The following is a 17,712-nucleotide window of genomic DNA, read 5'->3' on the forward strand; positions in this document are numbered from 1 at the left end:
GGAGCAGTAACGGAGCAGAGATCTAGGGAGGAGGGGGGGGGGGACTTGAGGGAGAGGGCAGCACTGGACGTGAGCCAGTGAGCCAGGCCACCAGGAGGGCGGGAGGCGGGGCGGGGCAGATTCAGAGACCAGTCACCCTGGAGGTGGAAGCCCGGGCTGGTGGGATGTTCAGGGTGGAGGGTCTGCAATGCTGAGTGTTCCGTCCGTGGGGTGTGAGCCACTCGGTGCTGGTCGTGCCTGCTGTGGGAGGGAGCCCCCGTTGCTTGCTCCTGGCCCTGCCTTTGCAGCTCGGAGTCCAGAACGTGATTTCTCACCCCGCTGTTTACTTCCCTGTCACTGTCCATCTTGTCTTTCCTTTCGCTTCCTCCCACTTACCTCCCTACCCGGCCCGGGCCCGGGCAGCCTGCCACCGTCACATGCCAGGCAGTAGTGTGTCCGGCCCACCAGCTCCCCTGGGGCATGAGAGAAAGCTGATGCCCATGGTGTCCCTAGAGCCAGCTGCCACTTCTCCGGGGGCCGCTGTGGCTCCTGACCTGCTGTCCGCAAATAACCCCAGGCCGGGAAAGGCGAAAGGCGCCTTGGGCTCCGTGGCCCCTGTCCAGGCCTGTGGCTCCAGGTAGGGGCCCAGCGGGCGGCTGCCTCCTGCCCTTCTCCCTTCCACCCTGGGAACCTGAGACGAAGCCGGAGGCCTCGGCGTCTGTCAGTCTGTCGGCTGCTGGTCCCTGAGGACGGAAGTGCAGGTCTTGGGGAAGGGCCCACGGCCTCGGTTGAGCCCCCAGACCGACTCCTAAGCCCCAGACAAGTGCGTATGCGTAGATTGTCGTCTCCTTCAAGATCCTGAACGTTAGAGACTTGTCTTCCCTCGGTCATCTGGTTGGGGGCAAAGAGGGGACCGAGGCTGAGAGAGTGACTTGGGGTGGCTTGGCGCAGGGGTTTTGGGGCACTTGGTTTGCCGAGGGTAGTAGGTTGGAAGGAGGGGAGGGGCGGAGGGAGAGAGAGCGTGCATGTGTGCGTGCGAGTGTATTGGGTGCGGGGGGGTGGGGGGGGTGGGCAGGCAGATGCTGGTGGCTTTGAGCAATCCCTCCGATGCCCAGGGCTGTCTGATTCATCCCAGGTTACCTCAGCGTGGGGGCCTGGGAGCGACATGGGGTGGAGCCGTGGTTCCCTTTCCTCCAGCCCAGTGTGGGGTGAAGGTGGCTGGAAGGGCTGCCTCTGCTCAGCAAGGCCTGCACGTGGGCCAAGGAGCCGCCCAGGAGCCGCCAGGCCCTCCAGAGTGAGGCCCCGAGGGCGGGGGCAGGCTCCCCCCAATCCCCAGTTGGAATCCCTGAGGACAAGGCCACATCTTCCCCCTCACACTGGGCTGTCCTTGTGACTCCACCCTGCAGAGCACCCCGAGCACAAGCAGGAGCACAGCCAGCTGGTGGGGTGGGGGGCTGGGGGGCAGAGCCTGGCCGCCCTGAGGGTAGGGGCTGCGGCCCGGCCCTGCCCTGCCCGGCCGAATCCCTCTCGCACTCTGATGGGCTCTTCTCTTGTCTTGCAGACTGTGCTCTGTCCACCGCACCTCCTGCATGTCCTGCTGCCCTGAGCTGTCCCAAGCCAGGTGACAGCGTGTTACGCTGCCACCATGAATGAGGTGTCTGTCATCAAAGAAGGCTGGCTCCACAAGCGTGGTAAGGGGCTGCTTTCGTCCACCGGATTGCGTGTCTCCCCTTCTATCTTGGCTTTCCTTCTGGCGGCTGGTGCCCGGGGAGGCAGAGGTACAGGGTCTTTACAGCCCGAGGAGCCTGCGTGCCGAGCCCCACCTGCCTGCCCCAGGCCAGGAGCTCCTTACGAGCCTGTTTCATGGAATCTCCTTCAGCAGCAGCCTGGGGAGCCACAGATCTGCCTGGGCACCCCGCACGGGCCCCCAGGCCGGATCTCGAGTCTGCCTCCATATTAGTGGTCTCATTCATAGCCCCATTTTATAAATGAAGAAACTGAGGCTCAGGGAGGGGAAGTCACTTCACTGAAGTCATACAGTGGGGTGACATCCCCCGTTCACTCTTTAAGCACATACTCACTGAGTGTGTGTGGTGCGCCAGGCCGTCCCAGGGTCCCAGGCTCCCAGGCTCCTGGGACATGTGGTGTCCTCACGGAGTTTATATTCCAGTGGGGGCTGGGGACAGTGAACAGAGAAGCAGATCTGTGCTGCCAGGAGGTGATAAGTGCTGTTGTGAGAAGTAGGAACTCTGAGGTGCAGCCGCTCTGAGGAGGGGACAGTGAACAGAGGCCCAGAGGAGGGGAGCGAGTGAGCCACACACAGAGCTGGGCAAGGGGGTCCTAGGGAACGGGGCAGCAGGGACGAAGGTGGGAATGTGCTTGGTTGAGTTGGCCTGGGTGGCTGGAGCAGGGGGAGCGAGGGTGAGCTGAATGTGGCATCCAACCATGCTGGGCCTTGGAGGCCACGGGAGGGACCTTGGCCTTAACCCTGCAGGAGATCTGAGCCCAACGTATCAGGAGCCAGGGCATGGCCTCCTCTGCTTGTACTGGTGGGCAGCTGAGGCCCAGGGAAATGAAGTCATTTACAGCGAGGAGGCTAACGTCCTACATTGTAAGACCCCCGGGCCTCCTGTCCCCAGAAGCGTGGTGCTTACCGGCTTAGGGGGGCAGCTGTCCAGGCGCTGCGGAGTAAAGGAGGCCGACTGTCTTGGCTTCTGTGGACCTTCTAGGGAGGGAGAGGGCCAAGCTTGGTGGTAGCGGTTCTCTGTGCACATCCATTCAGTCAACAAACACTTACTGAGCAGAGCCACTGTGTTCCAGGTACTGGCAATTCAGCAATGAACCAGACAGGCACAGATCCCCCTCCTTGTGTTGGTCTCACACTTAGTGGGGAAAGGTGGGTGGCACTGATGGATGAGCGTGGACAGTGGTGGTAAGGGCCGTGGAGAAAAATGGAGCAATGTGAGAAGGGGGTGTGGGAGGCAGTGGGGGGGAGCTGTTGTAAACAAGGTAGGCAGGGAGGGCTTCACCGAGAAGGGACATTTGATAAAAATATGCAGGAGGCCAGAGAGCGAGCCCCACAGCTAACTGGGACAGGAGAGTGCAGGTGGAGGGGCCAACGGTGAGTCCAGAGAGGGAGTGGGCCGGGCGTGTTTGAAGAGGGCAAGGAGGCTGATGGCGCCAGCCCTGTGGGAACTGGGAGAAACACTCACCCATCCTGCCTTGTCCCAGGCTGCAGACACAGCAGTGAGGAGGGATGGAGGTGGTCCCCAGAGCCAGGCCTCCACCATCAGACTGAGCAGGGGAGACCCGTTTCCCACTGCCGTTTCAAGGCAGGGGTGGTATTTGAGTCACCTTGGTCCACCTGCCCAGGGTGGGCCCTGAGTCTGGGGCTGTCAGTGAAACTTTCTGAACCTTGGCAGATGTCAAAGTTCTAACCCTGGTTCTGCCACTTCCTCTTGGTGACTGCAAGCAAGCTATGTCACCTCTGAGTCTTGGTTTCACATCTGTAAAATGGGTTAACAACCCAGACCTCTGACATACTCGGTTGCATGAGGGCAGGGATTTTATCTGGCTTGTTCCCTGTGGTATCCCCAGTGCCTAGAAAAGTTCTTGGCATGCGGTGGGTGCTCAGTAACTGTTGAGTGAATGTGTTGAGATTGTGTGTAGGTGGTATATACGTTAGGGTGTGCCAGGGTCTCAGGCTCCTGAGTCTCTCCAGGCCAATGGCTCACGGGGCTGCACTGTGAGGGGCTTTGGAGGTGGTCAGAGAACTGTTGCCAGGGCGGGGCTTTGTCTCTGGTCTAGGGCTGCCCATGGCATTAAATGGGCTTCAGCCCCTCTTAGGCCTTCAGGGTCTCCATTCATGCTGCAGGGGGCCAGATGAGCTGTTGGGATGGCCCAGCTGGGACACAGCCATCTTGGGTTTGCACCAGGTGCACGTGGATGCATGTTGCTCCTGGGCCATTCTTCCCCGCCCCCCCGCCCCCCCCCCCCAACGTCAGCTCTAGGCCCAACATGGGACTTGAACTCATGACCTCGTGGTTAAGACTTGCATGTTCTACCAACTGGGCAAGGAAGGTGCCCCCATCGCCCACCATTCTGAGCAGAGGCAGGCAAGGAAAGGTGGGCACCTGTGCCATCGCACCCTGCCTCTGGTGGTTAAAATAATAGAGCCCTAGTTTATCGTGTGCCCATTCTGTCTGTGCCAGGCATGGGCTCTGCTCTAGGCAAGCCCAATTTTGATGCATTTCCAAGCTGCCCTGTGAGGTGGGCACCATCTTACAGGCGAGGAAGCTGAGGCTCAGCAGGAAGACTGATGTGCCCCAGGTTTTGGCAGAGACGTGGCTCTCTGATTGCAGACACTGTGATCTCCAGGCCTGGCCCACAGGCTACCTCTTGCTGAGCAGGGTCTGTTCAAGGAACAGGCAAAGTGAGAGCACGACTCTTGGAGTCACTCATGCCATGTGTTGGTCCCCTTTCTGACACAGCCTCAGCACACCCTCTGCCAGTCCCCACCAGGCCAGCCCCTGTCTGCCAGTTTTGAGGCAGACAGTGTAGTGGTCAAGAGTGTAGGCTCTGGATGGAGCAAACCTGGGTCCAACCCTAACTCTCCCAGTTGATAACTGTGAGCCTTAGGCAAGTAATAAAAACCTCTGGGCCTCAGTTTTCTCATCTGTAAAACGGGATTGTTGCGAGGATATTTTTCCTGTCCTTCTAGGTTTCTTTTCTTTTCCTCCCTCCTTGCCTCCCTTCCTCCCTTCCTCCTTTCCTCAGCTTATTATCAATATGTAAAACACCACAGGTAAGTGCCTGGATCATAAACTCACTCCAGAACTAATGTGCAGAAGTCCTCTGTCCTTCCCAAGCAGTAACATTTTTTCCTAACTTCCAGTAGCCTTAGGTGAGTTTTTCTGGGTTTTTTGTTTTGCTCTTTAAAATAGAGGTGAGGGGGTGCCTGGGTGGCATAGTCAGTTAAGCATCCGACTTTGGCTCAGGTCATGATCTCACAGTTGGTGAGTTCAAGCCCCGCATTGGGCTCTGCACTGACAGTGTGGAGACTGCTTGGGATTCTCCCTCTCCCCCTCTCCCTCCCTCCCTCCCTCCCTCCCTCCCTCCGTCTCCCCCCCCCCCCCCCGTCTCCCCCCCACTTGCATTCTCTCTCAAAATAAATAAACTTAAAAAATAAAGTTGAGGTAAAATTTACATAGCACAAAATTAACTCTTTTAAAGTGTACAATTCAGTAGCCTTTTAGTACATTCACAATGTTGTGTAACCACTACCTCTGTCTAGTTCCAAAACATTTTCATCACCCTAAAAGAAAACCCTGTACTTACTAAGCAGTCACTCCCCATTCCCCTACCCCCACCCCCAGCCCCTGGCAGCCACCAATTTGTTTTCTGTCTTTAAGGATTTACTTATTACGGCCATTTCGTGTAAGTGAATCATACAGTAGGTGGCCTTTTGTGCCCAGCTTCTTTCGCTCAACATTACTCCTTTGAGGTTCATCCGTGTTGTAGTGCAGATCAGTATTTCTTTGCCGCTTCTGGCCGAACAATATTCCGTTGTATGAAAATACCATATTTTGTTTATCCATACATCAGTTGATGAACATCTGGGTTATTTCTACCTTTCGGCTATTGTGAACAGTGCTGCTACGAACACTTGTTTGCAAGTATTTGGGTACTTGTTTTTAGCTCTTTTGGGTACAGACCTAGGAGTGGAATTGCTGGAGCATATGTTCTCTGTAACCTGTATTTATACAGGTGATATAAACTGGGTCATACGTTCTATAATCATAACTTAATGTATTCTGTGTGATTAGATCATATACGTATTTGTGTTTGTGTATCAGGGTTGTGTATTCCATACTTATAACCTATAATATATTCTATTTTTTATTTTCTTTATTTTTGAGAGGCAGAGACAGAGCGTGAGCAGGGGGCGGGGGGGGGGGGGTGCAGAGAGAGAGGGAGACACAGAATCGGAAGCAGGCTCCAGGCTCCGAGCTGTCAGCACAGAACCTGATGCAGGGCCCAAACTCACGAACCGTGAGATCGTGACCCGAGCTGAAGTTGGACACTCAACCGACTGAGCCACCCAGGCACCCCTCTATTTTTAAATTTTTGAGGAAAACACCAAACTTTCCCACAGGGCTACCTCATTTTCCATTCCCACCAGCAGTGCACAAGGATTCCTTTTGTTCCACATCCTCACCAGCACTTGTTCTTGTTCTTGTTCTTTTCTTTTCTCTCTGTTTTAAATTACAGTTCTCCCTAGTGGGTGTGAAGTGGTACCTCATCATGGTTTTGATTTGCATTTTTCTAATGACTAATGATCTTAAGCATCTTTTCATGTGCTTGATGGCCGTTTTTATATCTTTAGAGAAATGGCTATTCAAGTCTTTTGCCCATTATTTAATTGGGCTAATTGTCTTTTTGTTGTTGAATTGTAAGAACTCTTTATATATTCTGGATACTAGACCCTTAATCAGATCTATGAGTTGCAGATATTTTTGCCCAGTCTGTTGGTTGTCTTTTATTTTCTTGATAACATCTTCTGCACAGTTTTATTTTATTAAAAAAAATTTTTTTTGATGTTTATTTGTTTTTGAGAGAGAGAGAGAGAGACAGAGCATGAGTAGGGAGGGGCAGAGAGAGAGGGAGACACAGAATCTGAAACAGGCTCCAGGCTCTGAGCTATTGGTACAGAGCTGTTGGTACTGAGCTATTGGTACAGACGTGGGGCTCAAACTCAACGGACTGCAAGATCATGACCTGAGCCGAAGTCAGACATCCAACTGACTGAGCCACCCAGGCTCCCCAGAACTTTTATTTTTAATGATCCACTTAATTTTTTTTTTAAGTTTATTTCTTTGGAGAGAGAGAGAGAGAGAGAGAGAGAGAGTGCGAGAGCGAGCGCACACACACATGCACACACACATACACACACACAAGCAGTTGAGGGGCAGAGAAAAGGAGAGATAGAATCCTAAGTAGTCTCCACGCCATCAATGCAGAGCCCGATGAGGGGCACACGCTCAGAAACTGTGAGATCATGATCTGAGTCAAGATCAAGAATCAGCTGCTTAACCGACTGTGCCACCCAGGCGCCCCTTAATTTTTTTCTTTTATTTCTAGTTCTTCTGGTGTCATATCTAAGAATTCATTGCCAAATCCAGGGTCATGAAGACTTGTTTCATGTTCTTCTGAGAGTTTACCATTTTAGCTCTTTAAGTAGATCCATGTTGAGTTAATTTTTGTATATAGTATAATGTGTGAGGCTGGGGTCCAGTTCTGTTCTTTTGCATGTGAGTCTCCAGTTGTCCCACACCATTTGTTGAAAAGACTGTTTTTTTCCCCATGGACTAGTCTTAGCACTCTGGCTGAAAATCGATTGGCCATAGATATGTGGGTTTATTTTTTGACTTTCGGTTCTATTCCATTGGTCTATATGTTTATCCTTAGGCCATACTGACTGATGACTGTAGCTTTGTAGTAAGTTTTGAAATCGAGAAGCGTGAGTTCTTTTACTTTGTTCTTCCCCCCATCTCCCAATATTGTTTTTGGCTCTTTTAGACCCTTTGCCCTATGAATTTGAATTCTGTGTAAATGTAAAGATTGGCTTTTCTGTTTCTGCAGACTAGGTTGTTGGAATTTTGATAGGTGCCGTGTTGACTCTAGATTGCTTTGGGGAGCATTGCCATCTCAACATAGGAAGCCTTCCAATCCATGAACACAGGATGTCTTTGTATTTGTTTAGGGCTTTAATTTCTTTCAGCAGTGTTTTGTGGGTTTTAGTATGTACATCTTTTGCCTCCTTGTGCTATTATAAATGGAATTTTTAGAAAATTTCCTCTTTGGATTGTTCATTGGTGATGTGTAGAAACAACAGCTGGTGTTTTTGTGTTGGATCTTGCTGAGGTTATCAGCTCTAATCATTACTTTGTGGCTTCCTTGTGATTTCTTATACATAGAATCATGTTATGTGCACATAAAGATCCTTTCACTTACTCCTTTTCAAGTCTGATGCCTTTTATCTTCTTTTCTTCTTTTTCTCTGGCTAGAACTTCCAGTGCAGTGTTTAACAGCAGTGGTGGAAGCAGTAGACCGCTTCATTTTTTCCTGATGTTTAAGGAGAAAGTTTTTGGTCTTTCATCATTGAATGGTGTTAGATGTGAGTTTTTTATAGATGCCCTTTATCCTGTGGAGGAAATTCTCTTCTGTTCCTAGCTTGCTGAGTATTTTTATCATGAAAGGGTGTTGGGTTTTGTCAAATACTTTTATACAGCAGTCAAAATGGTCATGTGGTTCCCCCCCTCATTTGATTAATGTAGATTACGTTGATTGATTTTCATATGTTGAACCACTTTTGCATTCCTGGGATAAAACCCACTTGGTCATCTCCTTCCTTTGTGCTGTTGAATTTGGGATTTTTGCTAGGTTTTTGTTGTTTTTTTTTTTTAAACTTTATATACATTGAGTCATTTAGTATCCACACTGGAAGGAATTTAATAAGTTAAAACCCATAATATACTTAGGACAGTGCCTGGCATAGAATGTTATCTTATCATTGTCACCAATTAACAAATATCCCCGTGAGAGGAGACAAAGACTCAGAGAAGTGAAGTGACTTATTGGAGGCCACACAGCACACATGGCTTGGAGCCCATCCTGTGATCACGCCGTGTGAGTTGAGGGCCTGGTGCAGTCTTTGCTTGCTTGCACAGTGGACTGATGATAACAGAGCATCTGCTGAGTCCCTGTGGTGTGTTGGGCCCTAAGCTGGATGCTTTATGGTTGCCGTCTCTTTTAACAGCTTGGGCTGTAATTCGCGTACCATACAATTCAGCCATTTATACGGTTCAGTGGCTTTTAGTGTATTCAGAGTCATGTATCCATCATTGCAATCCATTTTAGAGCATTTTCACTACCCTGAAAAGGAACCTGCCCTTCCCCTTGGCCATTCCCCTCCAGTCTCCCTCCAGACTACCTCCTCCCCTGCTCCCAAGTCCTAGGCAGCCACTAATTTGCTTTTCACCTATAGATTTGTCTACTCTGGACATTTTATATAAATGGAATCCTATAATTTGTGGTCCTTTGTGATAAGCCCTTTTCACTTAGCTTAAGTTATGGTTCATCCATGTATTAGTAATTTTTATGACTAATACCCTGTTGTATGTATATGCCACGTTTTATCTATCTGTTAGTTGATGGACTTACGGGTTTCTACTTTTTTAAAAAATTTTTAAATATTTATTATTTTTGAGAGAGAGACCGAGAGCAGGGGAGGGGCAGAGAGAGGGAGATACAGAATCCGAAGCAGGCTCCAGGCTCCGAACTGTCAGCACAAGGCCCGACCCAGGGCTTGAACTCATCAACCACGGGATCACGACCTGAGCTGAAGTTAGACACCCAGCCGACTGAGCCACCCAGGCGCCCCTCACCATCTTACTTTAATCCTTAGCAGCCCTCTGAGGAGTGGGTCCTTGCAGTGTGGATGTGTGTACGCGGGGTGCTTGGATATTCGTGGTTAGAACAAATGGAGGCAATCAAGGGGCACTCAGAGGGCACAGCAACAGTTATACCCTGCCTGGCACAGTGTTGTGACATTTGATCCACCTGCACGGCTGTCCTGGTGAATACCAGCCCATGGGATTTGGCCTTACAGGGCCACAGGGCATGTGTGTTTAGAAGCCTGGGCCTCCCCTGGGACTGTGCCACGCGCTGGCAAGGATGGCTGGGATGGCTTGCTGCTGGCCACACGCTGAGGCAGCTGGTGCCCTGGGGCACTGCAGCAGGCGCCTTCCTGCCAGGCATGACCTCTGGATCACTGGGGCCCAGCCCAGCGCCCAGTCTGCGTCAGCAGGGGCTGCCCGGAGGTTTTCTCCTCCCTGCCCTCTCATCAACCCTCCTCCCACCCAGGTGCCCTTTGTGAGGTGCTGTCAGCCTGCCCTGACCTCTCTCCCTTCCCCCTGCCTCTGATCAGGTGAATACATCAAGACCTGGAGGCCCCGGTACTTCCTGCTGAAGAGTGACGGCTCCTTCATTGGATACAAGGAGCGGCCTGATGCCCCAGACCAGACCCTGCCCCCGCTAAACAACTTCTCTGTCGCAGGTGCGTCTCGGGGCACGCCATGCCAGAGTTCAGGTGCTCAGAGAACCGCTGGCAGGTCCTGGGGGCACGTGGGGGTTGGCCTCTCTTGGGTGCAGGCCTGTGCAGGGCCTGCGTGCCCTCGGGGTCCCTTGCCCACCCTTCCCCACCCTTCCCCTCTGCCTCACCTTTGTGTCAGCTGGGCCTCAGGAGGGAGGGCTGAACGGGTAGCCAGTGGGGAGGAGGAAGAAGGGAGAAGCCAGGCATTTCCCCAGCCCCTCGCCCCAGGCAGCACGCCTCTGCGCTTCTAAGTCTGCTGGCCAGGCCCCATGGTTCTGGCTGGTGTCAGGTGCCTGCGTCCTGCGCTCTGGTAACAGCACACTTCTCTGTCCCTCTAACCTAAGACAGCGTGGCTTCCCACTCAGCCGATCACAGGGCCGACTTGACGTCCTCCGTCCCCCCTGTGGTACCCCAAGTGGTGCCTTTCAGTGGACCCTGGCCAGGGAAAGCTTGACCGGCCCAAATCCCTTGCCTGGCCTTGCAGAACCACAGTCTTGCCCCTGACCCTCTGCTTCCTTCCTTCCCTGGTGACCTCATTGGTCACCGTGTCCTCATCGTCCCACCTCCTAAGAACATTTCAAAGAAAGCCCCATCTCTTCTGCAGCTCCTCAGCCCCAACCACCGTCCTCTCCCACCGGCTCCCTGCGCCAGCTTCTTGCCCGGCGTCACCCCTCGAGTCTGCTCCTACCTATGCTCTCTGAAGCCAATTCTAGTTCCCTCTCTGTCCTGCTAAGAGCCTGTCTCGGTCACTTTCCCTGCGGTTTGGTGACTCTGATGTGGCTATGCCCTGCACCAGTTTTTCACCTGAACTGCCAGCCTGTCCTGAGAAGCTTCCTGTGCGTTTCTCCCTGGATGTTTTCTAGGTCCGTCTGACCCACCGTGTCCCAAACTGGCCTTCGAGTCTCCCCTTCCCCAACTCCATCTACCCTGTCTCTATCTCAGGGAGGGCCCTATTGCCTCCTAGTGTGCAGGCCAGAGATCTGGGCCTCATCCTAGTGGCCCCACTCTGCCATAGTCCCGGCCTCTTCCCCAGGCTCCCAGTCTCCCTTCTGTCACTGTCTGCAAGGCAGCTAGCGGGATCTGTCTAAATCTCTTCATGTCCCTTCCCTATTGAAAGCCTTTCATGGCTCCCTTTTGCCCTCAAGCCAAAGTCGAGGTTCGTCACCACACCCCCCAAGCTCTGCAGTCTGGCCCTCTCTTCTCCCCTCCTCACATCTAGAGCAGAATTTACCATTCCCTCACTGTGCTGGACTCTTTACCTCTGGGCTTCTGTATACAAAGCGCCCTTCTGCACGACTGACTACATTCCTTTCTCCTTGAGGACTCGGTGCAGAGATGCCCCTTCCTCTGGGATATGCCTGAGTTCTCTGCTAGGTCGGCTGCCTCCTGGGCTTCCCCCATGACCACTGAGCTGTCTTCCCTGACACACACTGGACCTGGAGCCCCGTAGGGACAAGGCCAGGGCTGACTCAGTCACTAACGTATCTCCACACCATCTGGCATACAGGAAGGTGGCTCGGGGATTGTGGGCCGCAGGCCGGCGGGGCTGTTCCCTCACCCTCCTGCCTCTGTCCTCTCTCTGCCTGCAGAGTGCCAGCTGATGAAGACTGAGAGACCACGGCCCAACACCTTCGTCATACGCTGCCTACAGTGGACCACTGTCATCGAGAGGACCTTCCACGTAGACTCTCCAGACGAGAGGCAAGTGTGCGCCTTTGTGTAGCCACCCTTCGAGAGTGGCCAGGCCTAGTGTGAGGAGGAGGGCCCCTGGGCCCCCTGCCTAGGAGTTTCCGGTTCTCAGCCCTTCTGAGAGCTAGAAAGAGCAGGGGTTCTTAGTCTGCAGACCTCATTCTGTATTCTTAGACTGGAGCGTGCATTGGGATCATGGGCAGAGCTTAACAGTACGGAGCTTTGGGCCTACTTCAGGGTCTCTCGTTGGCTGCAGATCCCTGGAGGGTTGGGGAGCTGCATTTTTAATTTTTTTTTTTTTAATGTCTTATTTATTTTTGACAGAGAGAGAGAGAGACAGAGCATGAGCGGGGGAGGGTCAGAGAGAGAGGGAGACACAGAATCCGAAGCAGGCTCCAGGCTCTGAGCCGTGAGCACAGAGCCCGACGCGGGGCTCGAACCCACAAACTGCGATATCATGACCTGAGCCGATGCTCAGGTCGGATGCTCAACCGACTGAGCCACCCAGGCGCCCCAAGGGAGCTGCATTTTTAATGAGCATCGCCATTGATTTTGAAGCAGCTGGTCCAGAGAGCCAGTGTTAAAAAGATCAATTTAATCATCAGAAGAGACGATACAGATTTACCTAGTTCCAAAATCAAACAGTGTAAGGAGGTTTCTCTCACTTCTGCCCTGTCCACCCCCACCCCTGCCCTCGGGTTAACTGCTCTTGTCCTGTGTCCTCGGAGAGCTTCACGGGTGGACGAGCTCACTCAGGGAGACTTTTGCACCCTGCTCTGGTCTGGCTCCCCTGCTTGGTTCTTTTTACACAAAAGGTAGCATTGTACTCAGAACTTGCTTTTTTACTTAACGTATATTAGGGAATCTTTCTGCTCCGAGATATAGAGAGCCACCGCAGCTGCTGTATTGGGTTTGGTTTTCATTTGAGAGAGAGAGAGCACGCAGGGTCGGGGAGAGGGGCAGAGAGAGAGAGAGAGAGAGAGAGAGAGAGAGAGAGAGAATCTTAAGCAGTCTCCACGCTCAGTGCAAGCCCATTGCGGGGCTCCATCCCATGACCCAGGGATCATGACCTGAGCTGAAATCAAGAGTTGGACGCTTAACAACTGAGCCATCCAGGCTCGCCATTTAGTTTTTCTTTTATTTTTTATTTTTTTATTTAAAAAAAAAAATTTTTTTTTTCAACATTTATTTATTTTTTGGGGGACAGAGAGAGACAGAGCATGAACGGGGGAGGGGCAGAGAGAGAGGGAGACACAGAATCGGAAACAGGCTCCAGGCTCCGAGCCATCAGCCCAGAGCCTGACGCGGGGCTCGAACTCACGGACCGCGAGATCGTGACCTGGCTGAAGTCGGACGCTTAACAACTGAGCCACCCAGGCTCGCCGTTTAGTTTCTCTTTTAAACAGCTGCACACGTATGTCCCCAAGGTCACCTAGCAGTTTTTTATGAGTGGTGATTGGTGAATATTTCCGGGCTTCGGCTCATTATAGGCGGTGCTGCGGCGAAGTGCCTTGTGCTTATCTCGCATGATACATGTGCGGGTGAATCCGTAAAAGGAATTCTTAGATTTGGGATTCCTGGGTCACCGGGAATATGCACTTGTGATTTTGAGAAGTGATTCTCTTACGTGATATCTCAGAGTGTCCCCACAGCCTTTTGTTTTCAAACGTTTAGATTTTTACCAGTCCGATCGGTGGGAAATGGCACCATAAGGTGGTTTTCACTGGCCTTTTTCTCTCTGTGGGTGAGCTTGAGCATTCTCTTCCCGTGTTCAGGAGCCACGTGAGTTTCCCTTTCTGAACTGTCTGTTCATATCCTTTGCTTATGTTTCTGTTGCATAGTTGGTCTTTTTCTTGTTTTTGGAAGCTCTTCATGTACGAGGGAGCTTGGGCCTTTGTAATGCATCGCAGATCTCTTTCTCCCCACTTTGTGCCTTTGGGACTCACTTTGAGAAACACTCCTTTGGCTTGTCTGGTGGGTGTGGCTTCAGCTAACCCTCCAGTGAACCCATTAAAACAGTGCCGTCCACGAGAAGTTTCTGCCATGATAGAAGATTTCAGTACCTGTGGTGTCTAAGAGGGTGGCCAGTAGTCACAGGTCCTGTTGAGGTTTTAAAACATGGAATGTGTCTAGTGCAGCCGAGAAATGGAACATTTATTTAAATATTTAAGTATTTATTTATTTACTGAGAGTGTGCACGAGTGGGGGAGGGGGAGAGAGAGAAAATCCCAAGCAGTCTCCACACTCAGCGCAGAGCCCGACGCAGGGCTCGAACCCACAAACCTTGAGATCATGACCTGAGCTGAAGTCGGACGCTTAACCGACTGAGCCACCCAGGCGCCCTGGTCACCCCCCTCTTGAACAGTGCATATCTAGAGCACACACAAAACAGTATCATAAGACGTGTTTCCACAATATGTATTATAATTGTCAGTGCGTGCTTCCCAGAGTTAAAAATACACCTGCTCTGCTGAAGGCAACAGAACTACCTCCCATCTTGGGCCATGAGGTGTTACTCCCTTGGAAGTTGGGGACAAAAACTGTGGACTGCCACTAACAGCAGACAGAGACCATCAGGTATATAGGGCCTGGGTGTCGGAAGGTGTCGGGTAAGAAGGGGAAGGTGACTCAAGGAAAGGGGACCAGTATATGCAAAGGCCGGGAAGTGAGACAGCTTGTCATCCATCACAGGGACCACAGTGGGTTCTGTGTCACTAAAGAATCCAGGGTCAGGGGTCTTGGAAGAGGGGAAGTGGAGCTCAGCCAGGTCCTGGACTCCAGTTGGAGATCCTCCCCAGGGCTTGGCAGGCCGTGAATTAATTGGGGTTTGTCACAAGGTTGCTAAAAGATTCAGGGGGATGATAAACAGGAAAGCCTTGATTCAGCAGTACCTGGCACACAGTTTGCAAGCCTGGAAAGGGAGCAGTGGGGAGCCGGCAAAGCATTTTGGTGGCTCCACTCTCCATTTCAGTGGGATTCTGTGCTGTTCAGCGTCGGGAAGAATCCCTTTACCAGGACTGGGAAGGGGTGGGTGGACGGCCCTCACCTTGCTCCTTTTCTTAGCACCTGCCACTGTTGCTGCTGGAGCGAAATCTGCTGGGGCTGCTCTGAGACCAGACTCCAGGTGCCTGACCTTAACCCTGCGGGACGTGTGAGCTGGCAAGAGGAGGGCGCTCATTTGTGGCTGTCCTCACTGGCCTGCCCCACATAGGCCTGAGCCTGGGGAGAGGTGGCAGGGGAGGGCCAGCGACGGCCATACTGGCCACTGACGTTGTCTAGATGTTGAAACAGCCTGCTCTCTGGGCTCCTGGTAGCCTCTCCTGCCTTCCCAAGATTCCCCTGCATCCCCGCCATCTTGTATCAGATGTACAGGAAAGTGGAAAGACTAGTGCAAGAAATGAACATCCAGATACCCTACAATTCCTAGACTCAGCAGTCCGGCCATTTGCCGGGTTTGCCTCATGTGGCTTTGTTTTATGCTAAACTGTGAACTTCCGTGCATATCTCATGACGCTTTGCTCCTTAATACGTCAGCAGACCTCTGACTTTCTCCTACAGAATCATGATGCCATTACCACACCCAGGTGAGCGTTCATAGTATAGTATTTACCAATCTGTCCGTATCCATGTCTACTGGAATTTCCCCAGTTGTCCGCAAAATGTTTTTCAAACCAGGATTCGCTCAAGGTACATGTTGTCTCTTTGGCCCGTTTTAACCTCGTTCAGCCCTGTCTTCCGTCTTTGCTCTCCCCCCCCCCCCACCCCCCCCCTTTTTTTTTTAAACAAGCTGGGGAAACTGTCTTGTAGAATGTCTCGCACTCTGGATGTGTTATCTTACTGCTTTTTGGCATTGTTTACTTTGTTCCTCTCTGCTTATATTTTCTGTATACTGGAAATCAGGGCTGGCAAACCACGGCCCAGCCTCCTGTTTTTACAAAGAAAGTTTTATCGGAACGTGCCACATCCATTCATTTGCAAACTGTCTATGGCTGCTTTTGCCCTACTACCGCAGAGTTGAATAGTTGTACCAGAGACCAGGTGGCCTATGAAGCTAAAATATTTACTATTTGGCCCTTTATAGGAGAAGTTGGCAGATCTTTGGTCTTAGCAGGTATACATAATAATGCATCATGTTATTATGATCTTCTTAATGTAAATCACTAAGATAAATGTAATTTCTCTGCTTGGAACTCTGAGTGGCTTTTAATCCCACTGGGAGTGAACTCCAGAGTCTATGCCATATTCTGCAAAGTGCTACATGATCTGGTCTCCTCTCCAGAATCATTTCCTACTGCTAGTTCCCCCTCACTTCAGCCACAGCGGTCTCTTTGCTATTCCTTAAACATGCCGTACACACTTCTGCCTCAGGTCCTTTGCACTTACTATTCCCTCTGCTTAGAAACCTCCTCTTCCAGGTATCATTACGGTTCTCTCCTTAGCTCCGTGAGGTCTCTGCTCAAATGCCACCTTCTCAGAGTGTCCTGCCTTGCCCGCCATGACCCTGCTGTTCTCCTGCTTTATTTTTCTTCATAGCACCTGCCTACCAGCTGTGACACTTTCTATTTATGTATTTCTGTCAGGAACATAAGTAGGTGTTCAGTAAGTGTTTGTTGAGTGAGTTAAAAGAATAATTAAAACTAATTCTCTATTGAGCCAGACTCGGTTTTAAAGTATTATTTTTAAGGGAGTGAGTTGCTTCATTCATTCATTCATTCATTCATTCATTCATTCATTCAGAGAGCACGTGTGTGGGAGGAGCAGAGAAAGAGGGAGAGAGAGAATCCCAAGCAGGCTCCATGGTATCAGCGTGGAGCCTGACATGGGGCTCGATCCCACAAATCGTGAGATCATGACCTGAGGTGAAATCAGGAGTCAGACACTTCACTGACTGAGCCAGCCAGGCACCCGTGTTCTAAGGTCTTTACGTATATTAACTCAGTTTATCCTCACAGCATTTCCAGGGATATTGGTAGTGAAACTGAGACACACAGAGGTGGAGGACAAAGGGGAGGAGAGCTGAAAGGCGTGGATTTTCCCCGCCAGGCAGCCCACCTGAGGGTGTCTAAACAGAAGGGGACCCCAGAGGCCCTCCAGCTGTCAGGGTCTCTCTGGATCAGAGGGGTCCCTGGTGAGGGAGAGAGGCCCCCCGTCTGCCGTGGGCCAGGCTGTCGGCTCTTCTGAAGCCGCGCTGAGGACAGGCCTGCCACCTGCGGTTCAGTGGGCTTCCCCCTGGGGTGTCTCTGGTGCCGCTCAGCGGAGTAGCGTGGGGCTGGGCCCGGGTTGCAGAGTCTGACCAGTGCTGTGCCCCGTCTTGTAGCGGAGCTCAGGTCCTTGGCTGTGGTGAGGAACAAAGGAGGACGCGTCTGGGCCGGGCTCCTCCCGTGGAATTGCCCTTGCTGGTGCCTTTTCTCTCTTCTGTCCCCTCTGCCACCGGGCACTTTGTCCTGAGGACAGCCCTAGCCCCCTGATGCTGCTTCTCCCTGCCCCCCAATCCGCAGCCCATGGCAGCTGCAGACTTAAAACAGAAATCTGATCCTGTCAGAACTCCCAAGGGGCGGCTTGCCTTCACTCCACTCCTGGGCTCCCGGCTTTGTGTCCCTCGTCCCCTGAGTCTTCTGCCAGAGCGCCCCGTGTGACCCCCTGGGTCTCCTCTGGGAAGGAAGCTGTAACTCTCAGCAGGGAGTGGTAGCGTGGCGCCAGAAGAGGTGTAGGGGCCTGGCTGCGAGTCTCTGCTTGGCCCCCTCCTGGCTCTGTGACCCCCACCAGTGACTCCACCGCTCTGTGCCTCGGTTTCCGCATCAGAAATGCCCGCCCCCCTCCGGTGTTCTTGATGAGTATGGAATGAGCTGGTGTCTGTGGAGCTTTTATTTTTTTTCATCGTGTCTCTGGGG

At 52.1% G+C, this 17,712-nt stretch overlaps 1 protein-coding gene across 12 annotated transcripts in view; it reads left to right on the forward strand.

Annotated features, from left to right (window-relative positions):
• Nucleotides 1-17,712, forward strand: part of AKT2 (AKT serine/threonine kinase 2) — a 51,849-nt gene that overhangs the window by 18,910 nt on the left and 15,227 nt on the right. For 10 of the 12 annotated variants that reach the window (XM_045046067.1, XM_045046066.1, XM_045046075.1 and 7 more), the window contains exons 2-4: nt 1,541-1,670; nt 9,968-10,096; nt 11,722-11,833. In XM_045046067.1, the coding sequence (XP_044902002.1) occupies nt 1,625-1,670; nt 9,968-10,096; nt 11,722-11,833 (287 nt within the window). In that variant the 5' untranslated portion in view covers nt 1,541-1,624. Of the gene's footprint in view, nt 1-656; nt 803-1,540; nt 1,671-9,967; nt 10,097-11,721; nt 11,834-17,712 lie in introns of those variants that run through there. The other 2 variants (XM_045046069.1, XM_045046077.1) reach the window with 2 other exon arrangements.

This window comes from Felis catus, chromosome E2 (genome assembly GCF_018350175.1).
Source record: "Felis catus isolate Fca126 chromosome E2, F.catus_Fca126_mat1.0, whole genome shotgun sequence".
Taxonomy (NCBI): domain Eukaryota; kingdom Metazoa; phylum Chordata; class Mammalia; order Carnivora; family Felidae; genus Felis; species Felis catus.